We start from the raw sequence: 25,428 nt of genomic DNA, 5'->3' as shown, positions 1-25,428 counted from the left end.
CTTCAGCGTAAAGCTTGTGTCCTTCGCTCTCTGTCCATCTAGGCTGCGTAGGGATGGAGACCAGAAGACAGAACCAGCAGCACGTCTACGGGGACACGGACTCTACTTCCTAACCCAGCAACATGCAGGCTACAGTAAGCAACGGAACAGACTGGTACAGGGGACTATGGAAGGAAACTCAAGATAACAGAAAAGGAACCAATGGATTGCTCTCTGCATTTACCCAGAAACCATCCAGCCAGTATGGCTTATAAGAGAGGAGGAACTCTTGACAATCGTTAGTTCTAGCGTTAAGGCAAGGTTTCAGCTAGCTTGTTGGGTGGAGCAGTTTCTCTCAGGGGAAGAACGGACATGTGGACACAGAAACACAAATGGTGTTGAAAGTAAAAACTTCATTTAGTCATCAGCAGCTACATGGGACAAGGCTAACGGAAACTAGCTTCACATCTTTTCTAACAAAACAAGAACCGTAAAAAAGACTTCTAGGCACTGGGCCTAAAAACAAAATGGGTCTTGTGTGACGTAGCGGAGGCTATCGTAAATATTAAACAGCTTAAAAAGGAAGACTCAAAAGTGATATAAAAAATAAAAGGCAATGGGCCAAATGAACATATGGATTAGGGTGGTGAAAGAGAAGAAATGACAGAGAAGTCTTAATGCAATCAAGGGGACCCCTTCATTAAATACAAGCAATCCACTCGAAATAAATACAATGCTCCATCTAAGAAGGAATTACATTTAAACTCAATAAAGCTATTATCCACTAATATAATAGGTAATATTGTCAATCTGGATAGAGATTATAATTATTTAATCTGATTCAATTGGAAGGCACATCCATAAGGCTTTAGAAGGTGTTGCAAAGCATTCTGCATGGTTCTCTCCCAACATTTAAGAATAACAGGGTGATTATTGCATCACGAACAAAACAACTTAACAAGTATGACATCAGGATATTCCATATCATGAGAACAACGTGAACATGGTGCACGACTGCTTTGGAGCCTGAGAGAAATCAACTTTGACAAAAATGAAAGTTTCATGAGGAAATTAGAAGAAACTAGAGCTACAAGAGCAAAGCCCAGACATCTTGGAATAAATGGAGAGAAAGGAGCAGAGAGGGCAACCCCGACATCCCTCCATCACCTTTAGGGCTTCTACACTTCGCGACTATTCTCACTTCCTTCATCTTTATTCATATTAGCGGCGTGGTTTCCACCAGTGTCTCTGGAGTGTGTGTGGTGCACCGGTAGCTCGGGCTGGACCTGGGATGTGGATGTGGTCTGCTCCACAGGCAGAAGTGGATGTGAGACTTTATAAAAGGTGGATTTTGTTGTTCTCCGTGTGTGTTTAAGAGTAGAAGGTGAGGACACTCTGGTGGTTTCCACGCACCAGGAGGATGGGAGGCAGGTCCCGGGACAAGGCCTCCAGCCAGGCCATGTACAGAGCGCTGGACACGGCGCCCTTCCTGGCCAGCGGAAGACTCCTGCACACAGGGACACAGGAACACAAGGACACAGGACAGCATCAGCAGGCTGCTTCTCTTGGACTTTCCGGATACAGCCCAGAGATGTAGTACCCATCAACTAATCTGTCTTTTAACATTGGTATGTTAGCAGTAGTCTCCCATAGCCAGACCTTCCTCCACAGAAGGTCATGTCTGTAAATGTCTGTGCATTTATATACAGATATCTGATTATTTTGTAGAGATTAGCCGGAATGTCGTCTGGACACACACACGGGGGGGGGGGGGGAGAGACACACAGACAGAGACACAGACAGACAGAGAGAGCAGCAGCTTACATGACGATGAGGTTGGCTGTGCTTGAGTGCTCCTTCAGAAGCTCGTTGAGCCTGATCTGGCGATTCGTCTGAGGAGCCAAACACACAGACAGGTTCAGACATTGTGCCGGTCTGTCCCGAGCCAGCCCTGTGTTCAGAGAGCTTAATGGTGTTAGAGCGCTAGAGAAGACGGGGAGTTTCTGACCTTGGCGCGGTACAGCTCCAGCTCGTTGTCGGTGATCCTCCAGGGCTCGCTGTCCTTCAGCGTCTCCGCCGCGTCCTGCTCCATGTCGTCTTCCTTCAGCCGATACGGCTCGATCATCTCCTCAAAGGCCGACACGCTGCACAACAACAACAACAGCTCCCTGGTTAAACCCCATGGCATGCTAAAGGCTGAAACAGCACCCAGACCCAGAACCAGACCTTAAACAGCCCCTAGACCCAGACCCAAACCTTAAACACCACCCACCCTGACCCAGACCTTAAACACCACCCAGACCTTAAACAGCACCCAGACCCAGACCTTAAACAGCACCCATCCTGACCCAGACCTTAAACAGCACCCAGACCTTAAACAGCACCCGGACCCAGACCCAGACCTTAAACAGCACCCGGACCCAGACCCAGACCTTAAACAGCACCCAGACCCAGACCTTAAACAGCACCCATCCTGACCCAGACCTTAAACAGCACCCAGACCTTAAACAGCACCCGGACCCAGACCCAGACCTTAAACAGCACCAACCCAGACCCATGCCTTAAACACCATTAATGGTCATTTTTATGAAAAGAAAGTCACTTTTGTGATGTCAGCTTGTTAAATGGGAATATCTTCTAGTTTCTTCTCTCCTCTGGGACACCTAACTCTAAAGGACATTAAATCTTTGAGTTGGGGACAAAACGAGACATTTGAGGACATCATCTTGGGCTTTTCGGGAAACACTGATCAAAAAAGTGTGACGGGAGTTTGGGTCCTGATCTCCTCTCCTAAACAAGCATCCGTTTTAAAAAGTTCTTCTTGGCGACCCAGCTGCGGTGCACACGCCACCACCTGGACATGTCAACCTGTCTGATCGTCTGGCCCCGCCTTCTTTTAGTGATGTCATTGTGCTTGCAGACTTGGTGACTACAATGTCTTATTACCGATTTCATGATAGACAAATCTACAAAAGGAAAGCCCTTCTAATTAGGTGGAATGCTCTGTGAGTTGGAGCACACTGTCATGGACCTTCATGACCTAAAGCCAAAACAGTCCTATAGCTACATGGACGTTCAAAGCAAAGTGAAATATGATGATGTAATGTGTTCACCCAGACACATGGGGGGGGCAGAGGGCCAGTCTGGCCTCTGCCTCATCTACCATTCATTTACTCAGCGTGCTGACACGCTGTGGGTCTACTGGAGAATGGAGGACAAAACTCAGTTAAAGTTTGATGAGTGAACCTTTCTCTGCTCTCTGAGGAGCTCGTATACAGCTGTTTGTGGGCGGAACCTCGATGGGAGGGGTTAGACAGAGCGCCTGCCGTTATTGGCCAATCCAGACGGGGCTGATAACAGAGGAACGGAAATGGGACTGGGCTGGTACTTACTGCTCCTTCTTAGGCTTGGTGTTGATGTCTCCCAACACGTTGATGTCCGAGAAGTCGATCCTGAACTTGCTGAGCAGAGTGGCCATCCTGCACACAAAAACACAAAACAAGGAGCTTTGGGAGAAATACGGGAATCCAGCTGCAAGACATTACCAATCCAGAGATAAGAGCACCGAGTCATGCCCAAGGCAGGGACGCGGCTTTAAATAGCTCTGTTTGGACATGTTCCTGGGAGGGAGGAGGCAGGTGGGCCAGGCTGCACTGGGAGTCATTTCCTTTGGCTTCAACTACAAAGAAGCTGAGTGCCTGAACGCATCATCCGTCACATATGGAGAGCTTTAAAGCACTGTCAAAACCCAATAATCAATATTTTCCATTAACAGTGTGTAATGTGAAAGACGTCACTCGAAGCAACGAACCCAAAGAGCTTTAGAAAACCTGCAGCTCTTTTTTCAGTTTTACAACCCTTCCCCCCCAGTTGAAAGAGAGCGGATGTGGGACTGACATCTATCAGATGACACGTTTTCTTTTGCCATTTAGAATAAAAACTATTGAACGTGAGTTCTTCAGAGGTGAATACCATTGAAGAAGTTCAAAGTTAAACAAACGAGCACCCGTACAATCCCAGAATATGAGGGGCAAAAATAAAAAACATACAGTACATCATGGTGTCTATTGGTAAAACAATGGTGGAGTGTGAAGTGTGTGTGGGGGGGGGGGGGGAGCTGAAGGTCAGATATGGGTTGGAATGGCCAGGCTGGATTTTTACAGTCAACAGACTCAAAGGAGCTTCAAAGAGCACACAGAGCTGTGGACTGCACTGCACACAGAGGATAAAAGGCTCGGCTGCTAGCACCTCGCCAATTTGATCCAACAAAAGGAGGTAGGAGGCAGCTGTTGGAGACAATGGGGGGGGGGGGGGAGAGTACAAGCAGCAGATGCCTTTGTGCGGATTCTGTCGTGAAGGTTTATGCAGATATAAATAATACTGGAAATATTACATCCCATTACATCCAGAAACAGTTCCAGATTTTGTAAAGGCGGCTTCTTTGCTTCCTTCCAGGGAGTCAGATGAGAATATGGATATCAATGTTGTGTTTGAAGTACAGAGCTGGAGCCTGGACATGGTTAGCCTAGCTTAGCATGAAGATTGGAAGCGGGGGAACTGCCTACAGTGTTCTTTTCTTCCAACGAGCGCCCAGAGTCCCAGACTGATGGCAGCATTAATGTAGAGCCCAATAGTTTCTGTGATAACAGAATCTCTAAACCGAGAACTAAAAGCTCTAAGACAGATTCCACAGCGCTCTACGTTGAGTCAGTGCTAAAAGCTGACTGGACATTACAGAATATGACTGAAATATGACTGAAGTCTAAGTTTCCCACTGAGCCGTCCCACTAACTGTAGTGGTGTCCACACAGCGCAGCATTGGGAGTTGGTGGTTGTGAGGTAACTAGTTCCTGGTGCAGATGGTCAGGTTTGGTACCACCATGAGAGTATAGAGCCAAAATGCAGTACTCACCAGTGGTAACCAGTGGTAAGTACATCTACTCCAGTACTGCACTCAGTCCAAATGTTGAGGTACTTTTCTTTCTTTGCCATTTTCTACTTCTACTCTGCTACATTTTAGAGAGAAATATTCTACTTTTTCCTCCACTACATTCATCTGCAGATTTAGTTCCTAGTTCCTTTAGTTCCTTTAGTTCCTTTAGTTCCTAGTTCCTTTCCACATTAAGATTCCTGCCCACTAACCACATGTAGTTTCTATAATCTGATGTCTTATTATAAAGTAACCTAGCAACAATATAAGGGCTCCAGGTCCAGCTGAGATGATGAGACCATGAAACACACAGCTGCTTGGATCCTTCACTCTTTCTAACATCTTCTAATACTTTAACTACATTCTCCGATGATACACGTACTTTTACTGCAGTAATCTAAATACTCCTTCCATCCCTGGTGCTCACTAACCCAGAGTGGTAACCCACGGAAACACTGGGTGGATGGACACACTGTTGGTCAAAAAAAGACTGTCCCTAAAACCACAACGTATTACCTTGACATGAAAAACATGACACAGCATGATAATCAGTGAGCTGGTAGGGTTACTTTTTCTTATTTGGGCAGAGCCCTCAGTTTCAGTCTTCATGCTAAGCTAAGCTAACCACACCCTGACTTCAGCTCCCCCCCCAGACATGCCACTGATATCCTGGCTGTAGCAAAAGAAAGCTCTTTCTGAAAAGGTTGAACTTCTCCTTTGATACCATAGAAAACTAATGTCCGAAGACACTGTAATAGAGTGGTTGTCCACTCATCATGTCTTCATTTCACTTTGGATAATTAACAGAGATGGGACTCTCCCACAATAACAAGGAAATGAGCCCTGCTGGCCACACACTTATGGTTCTGATGAAGACCTGATCCAGGGGGAATACAACCACAAAGCAGACAGGATGTTCCCAAACAGGACCACACTTTATACTTATGGTTTCTGGGTTTTCACCAATTTCCACAGTCACTTCAAACATTTTAGATTGCATTTAAAGTTCAGTGTGATGTCAGTTAACATTTGGTTGCCTTTACCTTTTTGTGTAAGTGGAAATACCGCGTGCATATGATGGTCATAATAAAAAAATGCAAAGGAAAAAAGGACAAATACACCAAATGATGCATTTCTAAAAAAAAGTTACGAAATGTCCACAGAAATAAGTTTTTCAAGCCCTGGAAGTCATGGCGTCCTTGAACACACCACAGGACACTTTTCAAAGCAAAACTACATTTTCAGGATGATACTTATATACTTATTATTATATATTTAATGGAGCGCAGGTGGATAAGCCCGTGATTGGTCCCCGCACATTTGTGATGGAAGCAGGAGAGATAAATGGCCCGGTTTCAGATCAGGCTGGGTTTACCCTGTCTAGTTTGTTGGCCTACTTTGGAGCTTCTTTTTAACACGGTGGTGAGGCGCATTCAGGGGCCGTCGCAATTTTGAGAATCTGATAAAGAATTCATTTTTTCAGCTTCTTACTAGGTTTAGTGGATTTTCTTTGTCAGACTTTTAAAGAAAACATGTTTTATCTAACCTGCTAGCAGGTTTTGGGGTTAGGACGGTTAATAGTTACAAAAACCTAACTGCTATAAAAATTTGCACACTTCATCCCGAGAGGAATCCGTAATGTTATGCAGTGTTAAGCGCTGACTAATCAGTGTCCAACATTATGCGCCAAGGACATCAACCAGAGTGTCACTTTGGAATGGCTAATGCCAAATTCCAAGTCAGTGGTGATGTACATGAACGGCGTGGTGTTGTGTCTCTAATCTCGAGGGCCTCTCAGTCAGGTTGTGTTTCAGTATATCAGCGTCTTATGGCAAACATGTGAACACACACTTGTGTGTAAAGTGGCCGGCGTCAACAGAACACAGTGGCAGTGTGTCAGCAGCAGCTGAGAGAGAGAGAGAGAGAGAGAGAGAGAGAGAGAGAGAGTTCTGCGGAGGGAGAGCACACGGCTACTAACCTACAAACAGAGCACTATGAACCGGGAAAAAGCTTTTCAACCATTATGATTTTCTAACTATTGTCATTATTATTGTATGTAGTAGCAGTAGTAGCAGTATTGTATTTCTGTATTTCTGTCTTCTTTTGCTAAATGTTACTTCATCTACTAGGATTCCAACGGAATCGTTTTTTGTTGGAGTCGTTTTACAATCTGATCATTGCTTCCAATTTTAACACGCCCAAGTGTCGGTTACCGTAGCGACCACTGTACTTCCAGGAGCTCGTTGTGTGACAGCCATGGAGCACAGTAAGCGGGGCTGTAAAGTGTGGCTGAAAAAGCCGGGTAAAACTGTTCACCACTGGTCCATCACCACTGAATCCAAATCAAATCCTCTTATCTGTGAAATAAGCATGTGACCCGTTTCTACTCCATCCCTCAGAAGAACCGGAATCAAACTGAAGATTCAGAATTAGAATAATAAAAATCTATACGAGGCCCAACGCTATTCTCTACTCGTGTTAACCTTTGAATGTGACATGGTGCGTGAGGAACCTGCAGTACTTACGCTCGGCGGTCGTGATCGATTCTGTTGATCTTGCCTCCGATGAAGACCCGGATCTTGCAGTCCTTCCACCTTTTCTTGTTGGTCAGCAGGTAGGGGATGAGCAGGGTCAGACCTGGACACGAGACATGTCATGTCATGTATGAAACGTAGGCGTCAGTGTCGGTGTTGCCAAATGTCTGAACCCAACCGCAGATTCATAACCCAACACGGGTCAGAAGGGTTCCTGATGTCTCGGGGGTTAGGGGCTCGGACCCACCAGAGCAGGGGAATGAGAGGGGGAGGGGGAATGCCAGAGCAGGGGGTATGAGAGGGGGCAACGCCAGAGCAGGGGGAATGAGAGGGGGAAACGCCAGAGCAGGGGGAATGAGAGGGGGGAAACACCAGAGCAGGGGGAATGAGAGGGGGGAAACACCAGAGCAGGGGGAATGAGAGGGGGCAACGCCAGAGCAGGGGAATGAGAGGGGGAAACACCAGAGCAGGGGGAATGAGAGGGGGAAAACACCAGAGCAGGGGGTATGAGAGGGGGGAAACACCAGAGCAGGGGGAATGAGAGGGGGGAAACACCAGAGCAGGGGGAATGAGAGGGGGGAAACACCAGAGCAGGGGGAATGAGAGGGGGGATGTAGCAGAAGATACGTCTTTTTAAACCAAAACGTAGCGGTGGAGATGTAGCCTTACAGAGAAGAGGGTTAAGAGAGCTGATCCAGCGGCCGGCGTGAGCCTGCACCACGGAGTGGCAGTGTCTCTGTTGTCACGGTGATGACGACGCCTCTGGCCTTGTTCACACCCCCCCGCTGGGCTGACAGCGCGTCAGATTAACATATTGTACTGATCAACATATCACTAACAGATTCCTCATCCAGCTAGGGGGGTCCTGCTTTATGTTATCACATTACAGAGTGTCCCTGACTGTTTTTAACATGTGTAAGTGCATTTAAGAGAATCATTTCTGTTGATTGCTGTATTTCTAAGAAACATTTGTAGTTTTTGTAGGACTAGGTAACCATAGTCCTCAGAAATCAGCCGGAGGTTAGAGCGCCAACACAGAGACAGAGGATGGGGACGTACATCTGGCAAAAATGAGGGACATCAGGCCGAACCAGAACTATCCCGTCTCACCTCCGTCATCAAACAGCCACCAGACGTCCACGGTGCCCTTCCCTTGTTTCTTCTGGAACTGCTGGCTGGCCTCCAGCAGCCTCTGGTCGGACCCATTCAGCGGCAGAGTCGGGCTCCTCTTTTCTGCAGGGAGAGTTGCCCCACACACACACCACACACGTAGACCACAGGAGACACACACACACAACACCAACACAGTAAAAGCTTATTTAGATGATAAAATACAACTGTAATTACTAGACTATGTCATCCTGTGGGGAGTCCTCAGAGTGGAACCTACTCCCCCGTGGATAAACCGTGCCTACTTTGGATGAGTCATTTATGTACAGTTGGACTCTTGTGGTCTTGTGAAGGGTATGATGGTAAGCACTTAAACATGTTTCACAATTCTAATAAAACTAAAAGGCAAAGAACGAAACCGCCGCGCTACAGTTCCACCGTTTCCTCTGCTCATTTTAGAGTTAGATATCAGACTTGTTGATTTTGGTGATATTAGTTAGATATAGTTAGATATTAGTAGGCCTGCACATTGGTAACCAAGGCCTCCGAGTAGAGGAGGGGAAAGACAGACTCAGAGGTAATGTTTTCATTTTAAGGAATCAATCTTAAAATGAAGAAGACGAGATGTGCAAGAACACTGTGTTCTTAATTTAAGTAGTCATGTTTCCATCTAATAGTCAAGTGAACTTTAAGGGAACTTTTAAAATGATGATAAAAAGAAAAGAAAAGTGAATTAGAAGCATTTCCATCAACTGGTTTAGAGCGAATAAACTAGACTATGAAAAGCGTAGATGACCACGAGTTGACGTTACGCGTGGTTGGAGATCGCAAACCGGCTCGCTCAATCACAGAGTTGAGAAGCTGACTTCCATGTGTAAATGGAGAGAGGGAGCTCGTACAAGCTGGCCCCCGTGTAGAATACAGGCTTGGAGTCAGCGAGACGGTGCACAGGGCCGTACCATTCAACAGCCATTCCCCTGTGTGTATACGGGGCGTGCAGGACCGTACCATTCAACAACCCTTCACCTGTGTGTATACGTGGCTAGCAGGACCGTACCATTCAACAACCCTTCACCTGTGTGTATACGTGGCTAGCAGGACCGTACCATTCAACAACCCTTCACCTGTGTGTATACGTGGCGTGCAGGACCGTACCATTCAAGCTGTTACTAAATTGTCAGTTTACCCGACGTGGCTGAGACACAGCACGCAACTCCACGACGTACCTTGTGCCACAAGTGCACAGCGCCCTGGATGGGACCTGCTTCCCGATCCTTCCCCCATCCGATGGATGCCGGGACTATAGTCACGTGACTTGCACGTTCACTACGTAACAACTTATTCGGCAAAGCGGTTTCCCTCGACCCATTTTGCGCTTTTTTTTCCTTTGTCCATTTTCCCTGCGTTGCTTTTACAATGGCCTCATGGTGTCCTGAGAGGAACAGACAACAACGGCTGCCCTGAAGTTAGAAACCGGCCGAGATGATTTGTTCTGGGAGATGATCAACCCTACGCAGCATGGATAAGAACATAAGGAGCTGGGTCCAGACTAGTTTCATGATAACCAGACAGATTAATTTAAGAATGGAAGAATGAAGGGTGCCGTCTATCAGGCAGTGGGCTTGTCAGATGACTGGGGGGGGGGGGGGGGGGGGGGGGTTTGCCAGATTGGATGTCTACACTAGAAAATAGAGAAAGTATGATGGGCTGATGGTGTGTTATGAATACTTGGGTTTATGATTTATTGTCTATTTTGTTATTATTTTGTTGTATGGGTTTGAATATTGTAGTTACTATGTAATCTTTTCTTGATTTTTGTCTGGGTGGTGTGATGATGACAGAAGGGGGGGGGCAACTGAGCCAGTTTTTTTTTTTTTTCCATTTAATCACTTCTTAAAGCTTCAGTAGGTAACTTTTGTAAAAATGTATTTTTACATATTTGTTAAAACTGTCACTATGTCCTGACAGTAGAATATGGACAGATAATCTGTGAAAAAAATCAAGCTCCTGTGGCTCCTCTCTGTCCTCTTACTGCCACTAGCAGAAATACACCGCTCCCGGTCAGAAACAGCCAATCAGAGCAAGGAGGACTGTCTTAGCAGTGTCAATCACTCTCGTGTACGCGCCGCTCATACCCCCCCCGCACAGCGCGTGCCGTGTTCAAGCTCAAGATTGCCAGTGTGCTGCAGTTGTGCTAATCGCGGAGAAATAACTTTTCAGGAAAACTGACAATTTCTCGAGTGACACCTGCTCAGAAAACAAAGACTGGCAAACAGAAGAAGACCGATGACAAAAGCGAGCTTAAGAATTAAACCGAGCCCGAAATAAAGCGAGGGTCAACATCGAAGCGGCTTTCAGAGGTGGAGGAAGCTATGCCTCCTAGAAGGATTCAACACGGATTCAGAGCTAGCGTTAGCCACATTTCTGCTTGACATGTAAGTATCCCTGCTTGATTATTTCATTTTTTAAGAACTACACAACTAAGATATCGATGGTTACAGTACACTTTCAGTACACTGGTGATAGCGCAAATCTCAGTTTACTCTGTAGCTTGTTGCTAAGTCTAACAGTTAGCTTGTTAGCTTGTGGCACAGCAGGAATGTTGTAGCAGGTGAAGATTAACTTTACTTGCTAACTCCTTCACCCTCCGTATAAGCAATATTGTTTCGATACCTACAATTAGTAAGCCAAAATGTTTTTTTGTCAATCACAACAAATGTAGCTATGGTTAAACTACTTTAATTGTGCGCTGTCCCTGTCGAAGTTTGGCAAGGCAGACTTCTACTTTTGATTATTTTAAACATGTTTTATCTTCCCCTCAGGATGTAATTTGTAAATCAAATGTCTGACACAAATTCTTTGTGCTCCTTCAACAGGTCAGACATGGCCCCGGACACAGAGGCACGTGAAGGAATCGTCTTCAGTCCAAATCAAAATGTTCAGTATTTCCTTGTGCAGGAGTACTTTTCTGAAAAAGCTGATTATTTTACCCATATGCAAAATAAAACCAAAGACATATTTCTAAGATGTTATTCCTTGGCTTATTGAGCTTCTCACTGATTCATCATTCCTACTGAAAGTTTAGATCCAAAAGGTAATTCAGTAATGTATTGTGTAAAGTGCTACTTTGTTGTCACAAATGAGCGATTACATAAAAAATCATTTTAAACCTTTCATTGAAAATATTTACAAAACTTTTAATAGAATATTTTAAATAAGCAATTTTTTTATATAAGCTATACCCTACTCAGAGTAAATCCCTGTATTGTCCATGAGGATGTGGAAAGCATCGGTGGCCCTGCTTACTAGCCTGCGCGTTCACGGCAGGCCCCGCTGTGGGGGAGGAGCTGTGGAGGGGGGGCTGTAGCGCAGCAGAGAGCAAGGGGGAGGGACCTGTAAGGTGTGCTCGTTCAAATTTTTAGGCTAAGTCCACGTTTTCTCAGATCTCCCTACTGCAGCTTTAATGGGACTTTCTTAAAGAGGAAGACATGTTCTTTAACATTGTTGCTCTAAGTAGCTATTTTCTGATGCATTGATGATTTCTTTCATGAACACGGGGAAACACCAGCGATCAGAAACAGTAGAGCAGTTTTTATCCTGGAAAAGAAAGCGGAAGACAAAGTGTCCCCTGCAGAGAGAGAAGCAGCAGCAGGCGAGAGACTGAAGACCAAAGGAGGAAATAGAAATGTTGGCAGACACTGGCAACATTAAATACTCAAGACTTGGACTGAGTACACACACACACACACACACACACACACACACACCACACACACACACACCACACACACACACACAACACACACACACACACACCACACACACACACACACACACAACACACACACACACACACACACACACACACACACACACACACACAGGGCTTGAGCTACAAGCTGGAGAAAGAGAGGAAAAGACAGGATGTTATTCCCCAAAGCAAAGAAGCTAGACGTGGAGAGACAAGACAGAGCCAGCCGGGCGCAGGACGGGATGTTACTACAGGAGGAATTCCTAATATACTGTGAGAAATGAGGCGACAGAGAGCTAGACGGATGGAGATTCAGATGAAAACAAAGCAGAGAGAGAAAGGTTTAAAGGCAACACAATAAAGTGGATCTCCTGCCTTTTCTCAACAGGGGCTGAGTCGTAGCTTTGCCATCATCGTCGTCATCTGGGAAATGTGAGACAAAAGGAGAGATATTGATGTGAAATGTTGCTTTGATGAAGACTTCATGAATCAAGATGAAGTTGAGTACAACAAAACATGAACAGTATTAAGAAGGATTAAAAGCAGACAGCCGCCGATGGTCCTGAGGAGACAGCTAGCTTCATGCTAACTGAAGCTTTAACAACTTAGTCTCTCCCCTTTCTGGAAATGTCTTACACCGGCTTCCAATGGCCATTTGGAGGGGATCAAATCCACATAAATCAGCTGCACCTCTCCAAACCCAACTCTCCACCGACACTACGCTGGGATTAAGATGAAAAGCTCCCACACTGAGGAGGGAGATTCTGTCTTAATGACGGCTCAGGTACAGTAGGAGCTCAGCTCACAGTAAGAGGATTAGCCCAATCAAGGCATTTATCTTCACCAGACCCTCATATTCACAATGTGTGTGGAGAGCCTTACTCAAGAATGACCAAAAACATCTGATTTAGAAAGTGAATTTGAGCTGTACTTCTGTTTAAAAAACACAGTAATGTGCTGCTGTTGGAGTTAGGTCTGTGAGACAGATTACATCAACAGCTAAGTTAAACTGGAGAACCAGTCAGAGCAGTTCCTTTGGGGAGCCGAGCGATCGAAGGGACGGTAACTACAATACAACCAGAGTTGTAATACCTCAAATGATCAGCAGATTTGAGTGACATGTGCACCTCTCGTTGTAGGGCATTTGTTTTATAGATTTCATATTGTACCTAAACTTTGACCAAAAATAATGTAACATAGTGTAAGAGAATAAAGTAAGCAGGCAGCAGGACAGGGCCGAATACTCCCAGACTGCCACAGGCTGGGAACACTTGGTGGGTGTTTGTTTGCTCAGAGTCGGGGGAGGGGGGGGGGGGGGGGGGGGGGAGAATTAACGACCAGAGTCGTGGGTCACTGAGGCAACTTCCTGTTGGAGCTGTGTGTGTGTGTGTGTGTGGTGTGTGTGTGGTGTGTGTGTGTGTGTGTGGAGGCACATAATAGAAGTCATTGATGGATTAAGAGGGATCTCTGAGAATGTTGTTAAACTGATTTCCTGAATGAAAGCCTTCCTCTGTCCTGACCTAAAGATTTAGAGTTAGATGAAACTATATATTTTTGTTCCAGTATGAACCAATAAGCTTCAAGCTAGAGCCCCAGACATAATGCATAAATGGATACTATACAGTATGCCTAAATAAGATGTTTACAGTATAGAAGTGCTTTATTGTCTTCAATATGAAACTAGTTTTGATCTAACTTCATAAATGATTATGTCTTCTATGTCCCTCCTTGTGTCTTCAGTGTGCTGGGCTGATCAAAGCGCTGACCTTTGTGCACAGCCGGGCTGTTCTGGAGGCTGGTGGCCTTGGACGACAGCTTGGAAGAATCTGCGTCAGAGTCTTTGCTGGTGTCTATGGACACTATCACATCTTTCATCCCCGAGGACTTCTCCTGGGAGGACAGCAAGTCATCTGGGAGGAAACAGGGAGGAGTGGACGGATGGAGACCAGAGGAGAAAACAAGGAGGGGAGAGGGAACAGAAGATGGTGGGAATTAGAAATGTCAGTGTGATGACAAAAAACAAAAACAGGGAAAAAAAGGAAATCAGACAGAACTTTAGAGTTCAGTAGTCTTCACACCGAAACACTCTTTAAATTACTCCACTGATTAAAGTTGATTATTTTATATGCGTTTGGAGACACGTGCCATGTTGTGTTGCAGGTGATGCAGTGTAGAAGAATCATTTTGATTTCAACCAACAGAGTTCTGTCTGTGTGTGTTGTGTGTGTGTGTGCGTGTGTGTGCGTGCGCGCGAGCGTGCGTGCGTGCGTGCGTGTGTGTGTGTTTTGATACCTTGTCCTTGGATATGAGACACGTCCAGTCCCTCTTTGAGTCGCAGGATAACAGCACCAAACTGGAAGTCAAAGGAATCGCTGAGAAGAAAATAAAACAGAAATTAAAGACTTTAAATTAAAAATTCAAATTAAAAGGCCTCCAGTGGATAGCCGCTGTTAACACAGTGCATCTGGTCCTGGTGCATACACCAATGTTAGGAGTGTAGAGCTCAACAGTGTGGTCCCTGTTGGAAGGATCCACCATGAAGTCTAACCCATCCCAGGGAGACGGAGCCGGAGCTGGGAGGCTGTTACCAAGGTCTCTGCTCTGTAGAAGTCTGGATGAAATCAACCTTGTTCTAAGGAAAACATCTTTCATTCACCATGTCATGGAGAAGTACTACACTACCCACAATCCTAACTGTAACAGCGTATCATTAACTGATTGGTGGAGCTCCCTGTTACCATGGAAATGTTTACCCCACCCACAACTAGAGCGAGCTTCAACCATGGAAGTCTATGAAGTTTCCGTTCTCAGTCTCGGACCTTCGCTTTTTTCTTTTTTCAAAATGTTCTTTTGCGGATCAAAAGATTTATGGTCACGATTCATCTCGTAATCGGTTGGCTTGGCTCCAGCCTTAAAACTCTTTGTATCAGCCTTTAATGAAATGTCAACAGAGATGTTGAATGGGGAAAATTACACAAAAAATCTAATCAAATCTGTTGAGAATGAGACTCGAGCCGCCTTGCACCCAGAACCCAACTCTTCAGTGAAGACTTTGTAAGGCCGGAGATTTTTTGTTTGTTTTAAGACTCCCCCGAGTCTTAAGAAACCCCGTGGTGAGCTCAACAATGCTACAGTACTGTCCACATCAACAACAACTAAAAAATCATAATCAGCAGGACATGCTCAACTAAAGCGAGTGGAGAAGACGTGGTTCTGTCGGCTGAGAGAAGGCTCTAACGGGGGTACGCTGCCTCGCCTCTCGCTGGATGGAGAGTAAAGGACGCATTGCTGAGCGTATTAGCTACGATTTTAATATTGTCGGGCTGAACCATCTCTGACCTTCAGCTCTAACGCCGTAATCCCCACACTTTACAATCAGGAACTCATTCAGCTTAAGTCCTTGACTCACAGTCTCACATGACTGCTTTAGGGTTCACACGGACCCACGCTGCACGGAGCGTGTGCAGCAGTACCACACATACTTGGGCAGTCAGGATCCTGCTCAGGGCTGTAGTGTCTGGGCCCTGAGGCTCACGGGGCCCCTGGACCCTCACAGGGTTCTTGGACCCTCATGGGTATCTGAGGGCGCGTTAACACCTGCCTTGTTTAAATGGGTTAGGTTGAATCGTACTGGTTGGATTCTCTCGCTGGCGCGGTTCGTTTGGACATGTGAGAGTGCAGCAATCGCACTCAGGTGCACGAAACGCATCCGAACAAGCAGACCAAGACCTGCTTGATGAGTTGATCTCGGTTTGCTTTCAGTAAGACCCAACTATATGGGTCCCTGGGTTAGATTTGTAATGACGCATGCTTGGTAATGCTTGGATTGTAACGGGTGTGAAGCTGAAGCAACCCGGGGCTCAGTGTCGACATGCAGGGCCAGGGATCGAACCACCAACCTTCCGATCGCTCTACCACTGAGCCACAGCAGCTCTGGTTCTTTGCCGATTCGCTCCACTTACTGGATCATGCTGATGTAAGTCTCAACGTTCATCATGTCGCCGTCCCTCCAGTCGTTCTTGAAGCCCAGCACCAGGGTGTTGGGCTTGAGGCGACCCAGACCGGCAGCCTTGACAGGGAGAAGAAGGGAAATCACAATCTCATCAATTCATTGCTCGACTCTTTTCTTAAATGCTGGAGTCACTGAGCCGTTGATTGTGGAGCAGGAAGGTAAGAGTTAAACTGGTCACTGGTGCCAGCTCCTAGTGCATACGCTGTGTTCCCTCTCAGGCCTCAGTTTGGACATTTCAGATGGAAACGCTGGCACCGTTCTGTGTATGACTCAACTCTGGGAGCCCTGTGCCTCAGGTCCTCAGGAGCCTGCTACTTTCACCGTCTTCTGGTTTCCATTCAAGCTCCATTATACACACACACAAACAAAAATACTGAATAATATCTTTGAAGAAAGCAGGGAATGTCTTTCCTGAACAGTTTCCTTTTCCTCTTTTCTTGGGAACCAATGTTTCTATTTCTATGCAGCCTAATGAGGCCACGTATGCAATACTGGGTTATTAAAATAATTTTGATTTGCGATTGATCCCATTGTTTGAGATAGTTTAAGGGCATGCAGGGGCCAAATCCAATAAAGTTCATAGCCTCTTACACAATGATCATAACTATCCTCAACCAGGGGATCAAACTTCAAACATTTGTGGTTGGCAACCCTTGTGAAAAGTTTCCATTGGAAGCATGTGCAGAGCAGGGAGCCAACAGGGCTGGCTGCGGTCTGCTGCCGGCCCCCGCTGAGCCGGTCCACATCAGGACTGAACAATGCTTCTTGCTAGCCGTCGTTTACCGCAGAGTCAGTGACGTGTGCTGTGTCCCCACCTGCAGCAGGTACTGTGTCCCCTGCCTCATGTCCTCGGCAAAAACCGGCGTGTAGAAGGCCTTGGTCTCGTTCTTCAGCAGCCAGCGCTGGTACCGGGCCTGGTCTGTGGTCAGGTCTTTGAAGTTTGGCCGTCTGTATCCCTGTACACACACACACACACACACACACACACACACACACACACACACACACACACACACACACAAAATGTAACAAATACGGCAGGCCTGCATGCTATATGCTTCATTCACTCAGATCACAGACTGAACCCGCTCATCAGGGACCTGGTTTCTTCCTGCAGAAACCAGCTCACAGTGCTTCCCTTCAGCCAGGAAACTCCACTGCCATTAGCTGACAGTGTTTACTGCGTTTAGCTTGGGGGGCAAAAGTGGCAGGCAGGACTACACACAGCCCACATTCATCCAATCAGAATGGCCTTTCCCAAGGAGCAGTTACACCTGGCAGGAGACTGATCAAAGACCATTTCCACGGCGTAAAGGCTCAGTGAGCAGACGGGGGAGAAATCACACTTCTGTGGTGACGGATCACCTTAAAATGAATAAATAATGCATTTATGTCGAGCAACAACAGAATAGAGTGATCCAGAGCTGGTTACAGCAGCCTTTGGATCCGTTGTTCGGATTCTAAACCAATTTTTCCAAACGATTCCAATAAAAAAAATTTAAAAAAAAAAGATTCCATTGGAATCATTATAGACAGCAAAGTCCACATATCAGCTAACAGGAACTAAGATATTTGACTTCCTTCCAAAACAGTGTTTCCATACCAGTTTGTCAACGGACCTGTGAAGGTCTTTCTCTGATACCACAGTCAGCTGATCTCATTCAGTTGTACGGCAGGGATACGGTAGTGGACAGAATCTCCATGGTTACCACACATTGATCGCCTGGCGTTTAATCGCGGCGCGTTGTCCTTCTCATGAGGAGCGTAGTAGACCTCGCGGATCCACGCGACTACGCAGGCTTGGTGGTCCTCCCCTTGTGGAAAGACCTTAACATGTCGAGCTCAGTATGTGGGTCATTATTCTGTGTTAATGTGAGATCAGCCAATGCACTGTTATTGGCCGATAGTCAGTATCAATATCCCACTCACAACTCCATTATGACTCCAGCACAGTTGTTACTATATATGTGTAATACTGCTGAATGACTGCCAACTGACACAATGGGCTGTGGAACATAATGAATAGGTGGCATGATGGGAGTTGGTGGAATAGATATATGAGCCGACCATCACACTGAACTCAAATTCCACTGAGCCGGCTGCCTTCAGCGTCACCACTACGACACCAAGCAGACCTCAGCCAACATCATCACGCCTCGGATCAAATATGGATCAATCACAGCCCACGTGGAAACAGCTGGCTAGCAGCAACAAGCAGGTGTTATGGTATGTGTGATTTGCTGTCTGCTGGTTAACTGAAACATCAGAAAATAGTGTGGGCAGCAGAGGGTTGTAGTTCTACTTATTTAATAGAAGTACTTCCACTCTTGGTTATGGGTAACCAGAGTGCAAAGTCCCATGATCCCGCGGGCCCGTGGTGGATGAGATAGTAAAGAAGTATGGTTGTGCCTGTGTAGAATGCTACCGTACTGGTCAACAAAGTCCGGGTTGCCACTAAAGGGTTCACTGATTAAGCAACGAAACGGGGAAATTATCATTATTGTTGGCTAAAACAAATATGGAAGTGAACCGAGTGACTTGATACCATTTGGGTTACATACATACATATACATGCACTTAATGGGCTGCCCCAAGCAGTTGGGTGTTCAGTGCCTTGCTCAAGAGCACCTGGCAGTGCCCAGGAAGTGAACTGGCACCTCTCCAGCTACCAGTCCACCACCACACTTTGATCCGTACGGGGACCTGAGCCAGCGACCCTCTGGTTCCCAACCCAACTCCCTACTGACTGAACTACTACCCCCCCAATTGTCTCTGTGTAACGTAGAGTTTTTTCTGCATGTCTCTACGACGTGTAACGTTAGACAGCCAATCACAGACATTATTAGATCTTGGTAGAATCATACTGCGTGCTGATTGGCCCACTGATGCTGATGTGATTTCCTCCATAGGCGTTTAAATCGGGTATTGAATGATGAGGAATTTGTACTTTAGGACAGGCACCTTGGTCGGAGCCTAAAAAGGACTGAACACGGTTCCCTGCGCTACAACTGAGTTGGGAGCATTACCGATCTCTGAAGCTTAAAACCACGGTGACGTGTTGTATGAACATCTTTTTAATATCAACTCACCGTGCGAATATGACCACAGATCATCAGGCCGACGTTCTTGGTGAAGCTGTTGACCAGATCCAGGAGAGCGGGCCGAGAGTTGGGGTAACCTGTCATCACCAAGCACTGGGGTCTGGGGGGGGGTGAGTCACCATTATTATTCAATTACTTAACATAAACAATCATCCCACAACATCCAGAGCCTGGGACTGACGAGCACAGACAGACAAAAAGCTAAAAAGTAGCGACATTGTTATAGTAGTGTAGGACTGGGTGCTGTACTTTATGGAAGGGGTTCTCAGATGTAGGACTCAAAGGTCATGGTCAGGGATCTATTGGCGATAACAACTGGTAATCAACTTCTAACTTTTAAGCAACACACATTCAAGTGGAGTTCTCCGTTATCCTGGTCAACTTTTGAACCAATACCATTGCCTAGAATTCTTTTTATTTCATTTGTAAAATTAAGTCCAACCTTATTTTCCTCTTAGGGAAGGAGATCAACTACAGTCCGTTACCCCACCCCTGTATATTAAACTTCACTAAACGATTTATTTACCAGTATTAAATCTATATAAAAATAGAAATAAGGTATCATATTCATAACCAGAGCTTTGTGGGCTGAGTCCGGTTTGACTTTGAGAAGCTTTATGCGTTATGGAATTGATTAACGGATCCCTTTCAGGTTTCAAGTGAGCCATGACTTCATTGACCCAGCGACTGTATGGGGGTGGTGCGGGGGGGTAGGTGAGACTTCCAGTTACACAGAATTAGGTGTCTTGCTAGCAATGATGAAAATGCCACTGAGCCAGACCCAGATCTCCTTAAAAACACACCAAATATGGCCAACTGCGGTTCTGGCCTTATTGCACATTTATGAAAATGTCTCGAAGATCTTGTCGCCAGATTGTCTCATCCTTGAGCATGCCCTAACCGAGTGAAAGAGAGTGGCTTTCCCTCCCCTTTCCCTCTGACCTCCACAGTGGCCGCTAGTCTTCTCAGCACAGGACACACACAACAGGAGCAGAGTAGCGCACATCAAAGCAAATATGTTAAGCGCCATGGGATTTAAGGGAGGGGGGGAGAGGAGGACACACGAGTCATTCTGAAGACACCATCAGATGCCTTTAATCCCCTGCTTGGTTTGCTACCATGGGAACAGCCAACGGCACATCGGCACTAGTCGTCTTCAAAAAACACTGTGTGTGCGCATGTAGAGAGAGAACACACTCCGTGTGCCGGATATAGAAAAGGGTATTTTTACATTTGTGGATTTTCAACAGAAATGACTAAATGAATGCTGTTCAATGATAGATTCTTCCCTTTATTCATACTGGTTGTAAGGATAAAGCTTTATTGGGCACGCATAGGGCTGGGGGGTTAAAATGTATAGGGGAATCATATCATAATCATATTATTAAACCACACATTGGTCGTACAAATTATAGTAATTTGAAGAAAGATGAGATTCAAAATTAACAAAATATGTTACAGAAGGTCACCTCTGTTGCGCAATACCCACCCAACAGTAACAGTGATTGCTTTGATTTATTTATTTATTTTTTATATTGTGATTCTGTGTACATTTGACATTTCAGGATATTATTTTATATTTCCTCATAAGGGTGTCTCCATTCTGCAAATCCATGGTTCCATTTAACTTTACATTTTTAATTTCAATTTGATTTTAACATTTTCTTTTCAGCTGTGACAACTCATCTCAGACTGGGTAGTGGCCACGCTGTCTGGAACAGAGCAGCTGCAGGCTACCGCTAACAGCGGCTAAGCTAATGTTAGCATGCAGCTAAAGATACATGGCTACAGCCAGTAAGCTACCTTTACCCTGTTTATTTAGCTGCATGCTAAGAACCGTTAAGCTAACATCACCCTGTGTCTTTAGTTACTTGCTAACAGCCGCTAAGCTACGTTGTGTTTGTTTTGGGGTGGAGAGAGACACAAAAGAATCCTTTTGATTTCAATAGTCAAAATCAATGCTCAATTTAATCAATTTCAAATTTAAAATCTTGACACGTCCATTATGTTATGTCATTCAAATATCCTATTAATATTGTCTTGGTGATATCAGAACTGCCTGGTCCAATGGCAGAAACTGCAGGTGTGTTAGGTTGATTAGTGGGGGTGCTTCTCTGTGTTTTATATACAGTATAATGTATAATGACTTCATTTTAGGACACACATGAAGTACAGCACACAAAATAGACAATATATAGAAAAATAGAATTCATATGAATGAATAAAAGGTCAGCAACCTTCCTCTGTAATATCCTAACAGTCTAGATGTAGTGTATAGCTGACAGAGCTGATAGCAGCTTGGGCTAAAGCCTATTTAATTCTGTTTTTTGAGACTGACATAAGAGATAAGATGGGAATTTTTTCTTGGACAAACAACCAATATCTGTTAAAAAAACTTCAACACAACATAGTGCATAAATATATAGATAAAATGCACAGACACACCACTCTGCGTGGACATGCTCATGTTGCATGCAGACACTGCCACTAGCCAACAAAATTGCACACTGCCCACCATCATAATAATCATCATGATATGTGCTGTAAGGCTAAGCTACCTTGTCAAAATGAAATTCAGGTAAATAAAAATGTACATATTTGCATACTGTATATGTTTGGTACCTGAAGTTCTTGATGTGGTCCTCCACACCGCTGAGGTGCAGAGTGTGGGTCAGGGCCTGGTGGTAGGTCAGAGCCTGGGTCGACGAGCCCCAGTTCACATCTGGAGGGGAGGACGCATGCAGGCACAACACACACAGGGCAGTTTAGAAGTGTGTTTACGGGTCGTCCTGCTGGGCCAAAGGCCGGCTGACCCATGCCGAGTTACCAGCAAGGAGAAGGCCTCGTGTGTGTGTGTAGCTGCATGTCAAACTGAGTGTGCACACAGGTGTGTGTGTGTGTGTGTGTGTGTGTGTGTGTGTGTGTGTGTGTGTGTGTATATTCAGAGCTGCACGGCCATCTTTGGGTTTAAAGAGGTGCATAGATGTGTGTGGAAGAGCAGTGCCAACACAAAGAATGAGGAAGATGAAAAGAGGGACATTCAGCAGGACTTCCTGCGGCACAGGAGCAATCCTCGAAGTAGAACATGGTGGACATAGACTAACTCTTGGCAAACACGGCTGGGTACAGGGACTGCTCACATGAAGAAAGAACTGAAGTGGGGGCGCCCTGGGATCACACCCCGGCTGAATGTGAGCTGCTGCCCCAGTCAGAGTCAGGAACAACTTGTGTTGGAGTGGGAAAATAATTCATGACATTGTTTTGTCAACTACCATATATTGTCATATTACTGGCAACATTGTGTCATGTTTACGCAACTGGAGCATTTTTTATTATTATTATTATTATTCCAAGGGTATGAATGTTGGTTTGCAGGTGGAAACATTCCTGAATTCTGTAAAAAGATGGCTAGAAACAAGAAATGTTTAATAACTCACCTGGCTTCTTGTAGCTGACGTAGATGAAAAGGCCCAGAACGATGGCGTTGGTGAGGAGCGCCGCCCACCAGTTGATGACAAACATCACCCCGCAGCACAGCGCCGCTCCAGCCAGAGAAACCCACATGTTGTAGTATTTGAAGCTGGGGCGCCACCCTGCAGCACCAACCACACGCAGTCACAACACGGCAGCAGAAGGCGTGCGATATGACAAAAGGGATCAAACAAACTCAAGATTGCTGTCACATACTATTTCATAATGTTTCCAAAAATTAATAATGATGGCACATGGAGGAAATGAACTTCATGTTCTTTGGGTTGAGGTCGGATCTGTCAGAGACTCCGTGACCAAATTCAGTTTGACTTGCAATTCAAAAGACTAACAATCAGGAGACACTGTGGTCATCCGCCATGAAAGGAAACATTCCCAATCCTTTTTATGATCTTAAAATATTAAATGTGGCTGTTAAAGAGCATGGACAAAGTTAAAGTTGGAGATGTGTTGGGTTAAAGAATGGGAGTTAGCAGTCTGTTAGACTGGAGACCGGAAGTTAAACCAGCTATTAGAGACCACATTGGTTTACAGGGTACCACAGACACTACACTAGTAGGATTTTAGTGATGGGACAGTCAGACTGTGTGGTTACACAATGACAGAGTCTAAAACCAACCACAGGACATAAAGGGTACACGGATGGTGCGGTTTCTCTCTGGGAGAACGGCCCTGAAGAGGCCACAACACCTAATGGCCCAGAAATAGTTTGTGGTTGCAGAGACAGTCCAATCCAGACGTCGAAGTCTGTATTACTGCTCGCCTCTAATTAAGCCATGTACCATTTAAGTCTGTGTGATTATATGACCTGCTTGGAGGAATAGAGAATCTGTACCTGGAGTTCTGCTAGAGCTTTGGTATTGTGGGGGGAAAAAAAGCACAGAACTCAATATAGAAAAAATCAACTGCTGGATATGCATTTCAATTAGGTATTCTCTACAGTCTAAAGGGCCAGTTCACGCACAATTACAAGCATGTAAAGGTGTGGTATAACCCAGAGTCTCATCTGTGAAGAAACTGTCTCCAGCCCTCTGGGTAATAAACGTCTCTAACCAAAAGTTCTAAAGAATTTCAGCCTAATCTAGAACTGGTATTTCATATCTTAAATTAATCTCCTATTGAATCTAGCCTTTGATATTTGTAAGTAACTAAGTGTATGAGTGACTAAAACTCAAAGATGTAGTTAAGTCTGAGTTTCCTTTTGTTATGTGAGAAGGCAGACACAGCTTCCAGTGACTGTTTCATTAACGATGACAACCTGCAGCTTCTAACAGCCAAATGCAGTGTGTACCAAGTTGCCCCCCCACCAGGCCTAAAGACGTTTTTAAACTACAGTTACAGTGGGGCGGCTCGGCTGGAAACCTAGTCATATTTTCTAATCTCTTAATGTAGAGCCTTATGGAGGCTGTCTTATAGCTTTTTTAAATTCACCATTTCCACGATTCCATCCAGGATTCTGTCAACCCAGAAACTATTGGGCTCTACATTAACGCTGCCACAGTCCGGGACTGGCCCAAGCTGGGCCCTTGGTGAAAAAAGGTTAGACCACTTTTCTGCCTGCCAACGTTTCCCCAGCTGCTAGATCCAAATGCTTCCGGCCCCGATTCACAATTATTTCCTTGATAGTCTTACAATACAGATATAATATACAGTACACGGAAGTTGAACTGCAAGATTGTGTAATCAGGTAGTTAGCAGCAACACTGCTTCTGTGTATTCAGGATAGGAGTCACATGGCTTTTTCCCAATCCTGCTCTCTGCATCGCAAACTGAACTGGAGGTCACCGAGAATGCTTTCTGTATTTTCGTGAACTGACCCTTTACAAACAAATAACTAGCAAACATATAGGGTAGCATGTTTGTATGCTGTACAACATCACCTCTAAACAGCTTCTGACATATTGAGATATTCCTAAGTAGTGCAGAGCCAGTCTGTCATCCAGAGACGGCTGCTGTTCTGTCCCAGAGGCCTTCCAGCTCCTGGCAAACATGCGTCATTCAACAGCAGGGCCCCGCTACACTACAGCACCACTGGAATGATGTACCCGGCTATTAAAAAAGGCTCTAACAGTCACTCATAACCATAACCCTGCCAATCCCATTAATGTAACAGTGACCCACACACTTCTGTAAAAACATATTCCAGAGCAGCAACGTAGGGAAGCATTTTAAACAACTGGATTTGAAAGACAAGCTTTTTTAAATTGAATGAAATGAGCACAATCAGCAGCCGGCTGAGTGAATACATGTGAATCTTTTCTTAGCACGAGGGTTAGGTCTGACACGCAGCGCCACGCTGATGATCAACGGCCAACTGTCTCCCCACTGCCGACCTATGACATGTTAGAGCCAGAAAGACGGCCAACTATTGAATAAACCGTTTCAACTCATTAGCAGGGTCAGCCCTATGTTCACACAGCCCAACGCTCACACATTTCTAGGGATTCTTTTTAAATTGAGAGAAAGGGGGATCAAATCTGATACAAATACAAAAAGGAAATGGGGAACATAGGACTGTGGGA

At 45.4% G+C, this 25,428-nt stretch overlaps 1 protein-coding gene across 2 annotated transcripts in view; it reads right to left on the bottom strand.

The window, feature by feature from the left end:
* Nucleotides 1-375: 375 nt before the first annotated feature.
* Nucleotides 376-25,428, bottom strand: part of slc12a2 (solute carrier family 12 member 2) — a 62,427-nt gene continuing 37,374 nt past the window's right edge. The window contains exons 14-27 of one of the 2 annotated variants that reach the window (XM_032507978.1): nucleotides 22,855-23,010; nucleotides 22,040-22,139; nucleotides 19,406-19,517; nucleotides 17,132-17,272; nucleotides 16,267-16,373; nucleotides 14,597-14,676; nucleotides 14,071-14,214; nucleotides 12,680-12,727; nucleotides 8,554-8,676; nucleotides 7,435-7,546; nucleotides 3,372-3,458; nucleotides 1,988-2,123; nucleotides 1,804-1,871; nucleotides 376-1,486 (exon numbers count right to left, since the gene is read on the bottom strand). In XM_032507978.1, coding sequence (XP_032363869.1) covers nucleotides 1,351-1,486; nucleotides 1,804-1,871; nucleotides 1,988-2,123; nucleotides 3,372-3,458; nucleotides 7,435-7,546; nucleotides 8,554-8,676; nucleotides 12,680-12,727; nucleotides 14,071-14,214; nucleotides 14,597-14,676; nucleotides 16,267-16,373; nucleotides 17,132-17,272; nucleotides 19,406-19,517; nucleotides 22,040-22,139; nucleotides 22,855-23,010 — 1,550 coding nt within the window. In that variant the 3' untranslated portion in view covers nucleotides 376-1,350. The remainder of the gene's footprint in view (nucleotides 1,487-1,803; nucleotides 1,872-1,987; nucleotides 2,124-3,371; nucleotides 3,459-7,434; nucleotides 7,547-8,553; nucleotides 8,677-12,679; nucleotides 12,728-14,070; nucleotides 14,215-14,596; nucleotides 14,677-16,266; nucleotides 16,374-17,131; nucleotides 17,273-19,405; nucleotides 19,518-22,039; nucleotides 22,140-22,854; nucleotides 23,011-25,428) is intronic. The other variant, XM_032507979.1, reaches the window with a different exon arrangement.

Source organism: Etheostoma spectabile, unplaced genomic scaffold, assembly GCF_008692095.1.
Source record: "Etheostoma spectabile isolate EspeVRDwgs_2016 unplaced genomic scaffold, UIUC_Espe_1.0 scaffold00005373, whole genome shotgun sequence".
Classification (NCBI taxonomy): Eukaryota; Metazoa; Chordata; class Actinopteri; order Perciformes; family Percidae; genus Etheostoma; species Etheostoma spectabile.
The sequence above is the reverse complement of the archived record's forward strand: the minus strand, read 5'-3'. Positions and strand labels throughout refer to the sequence as shown.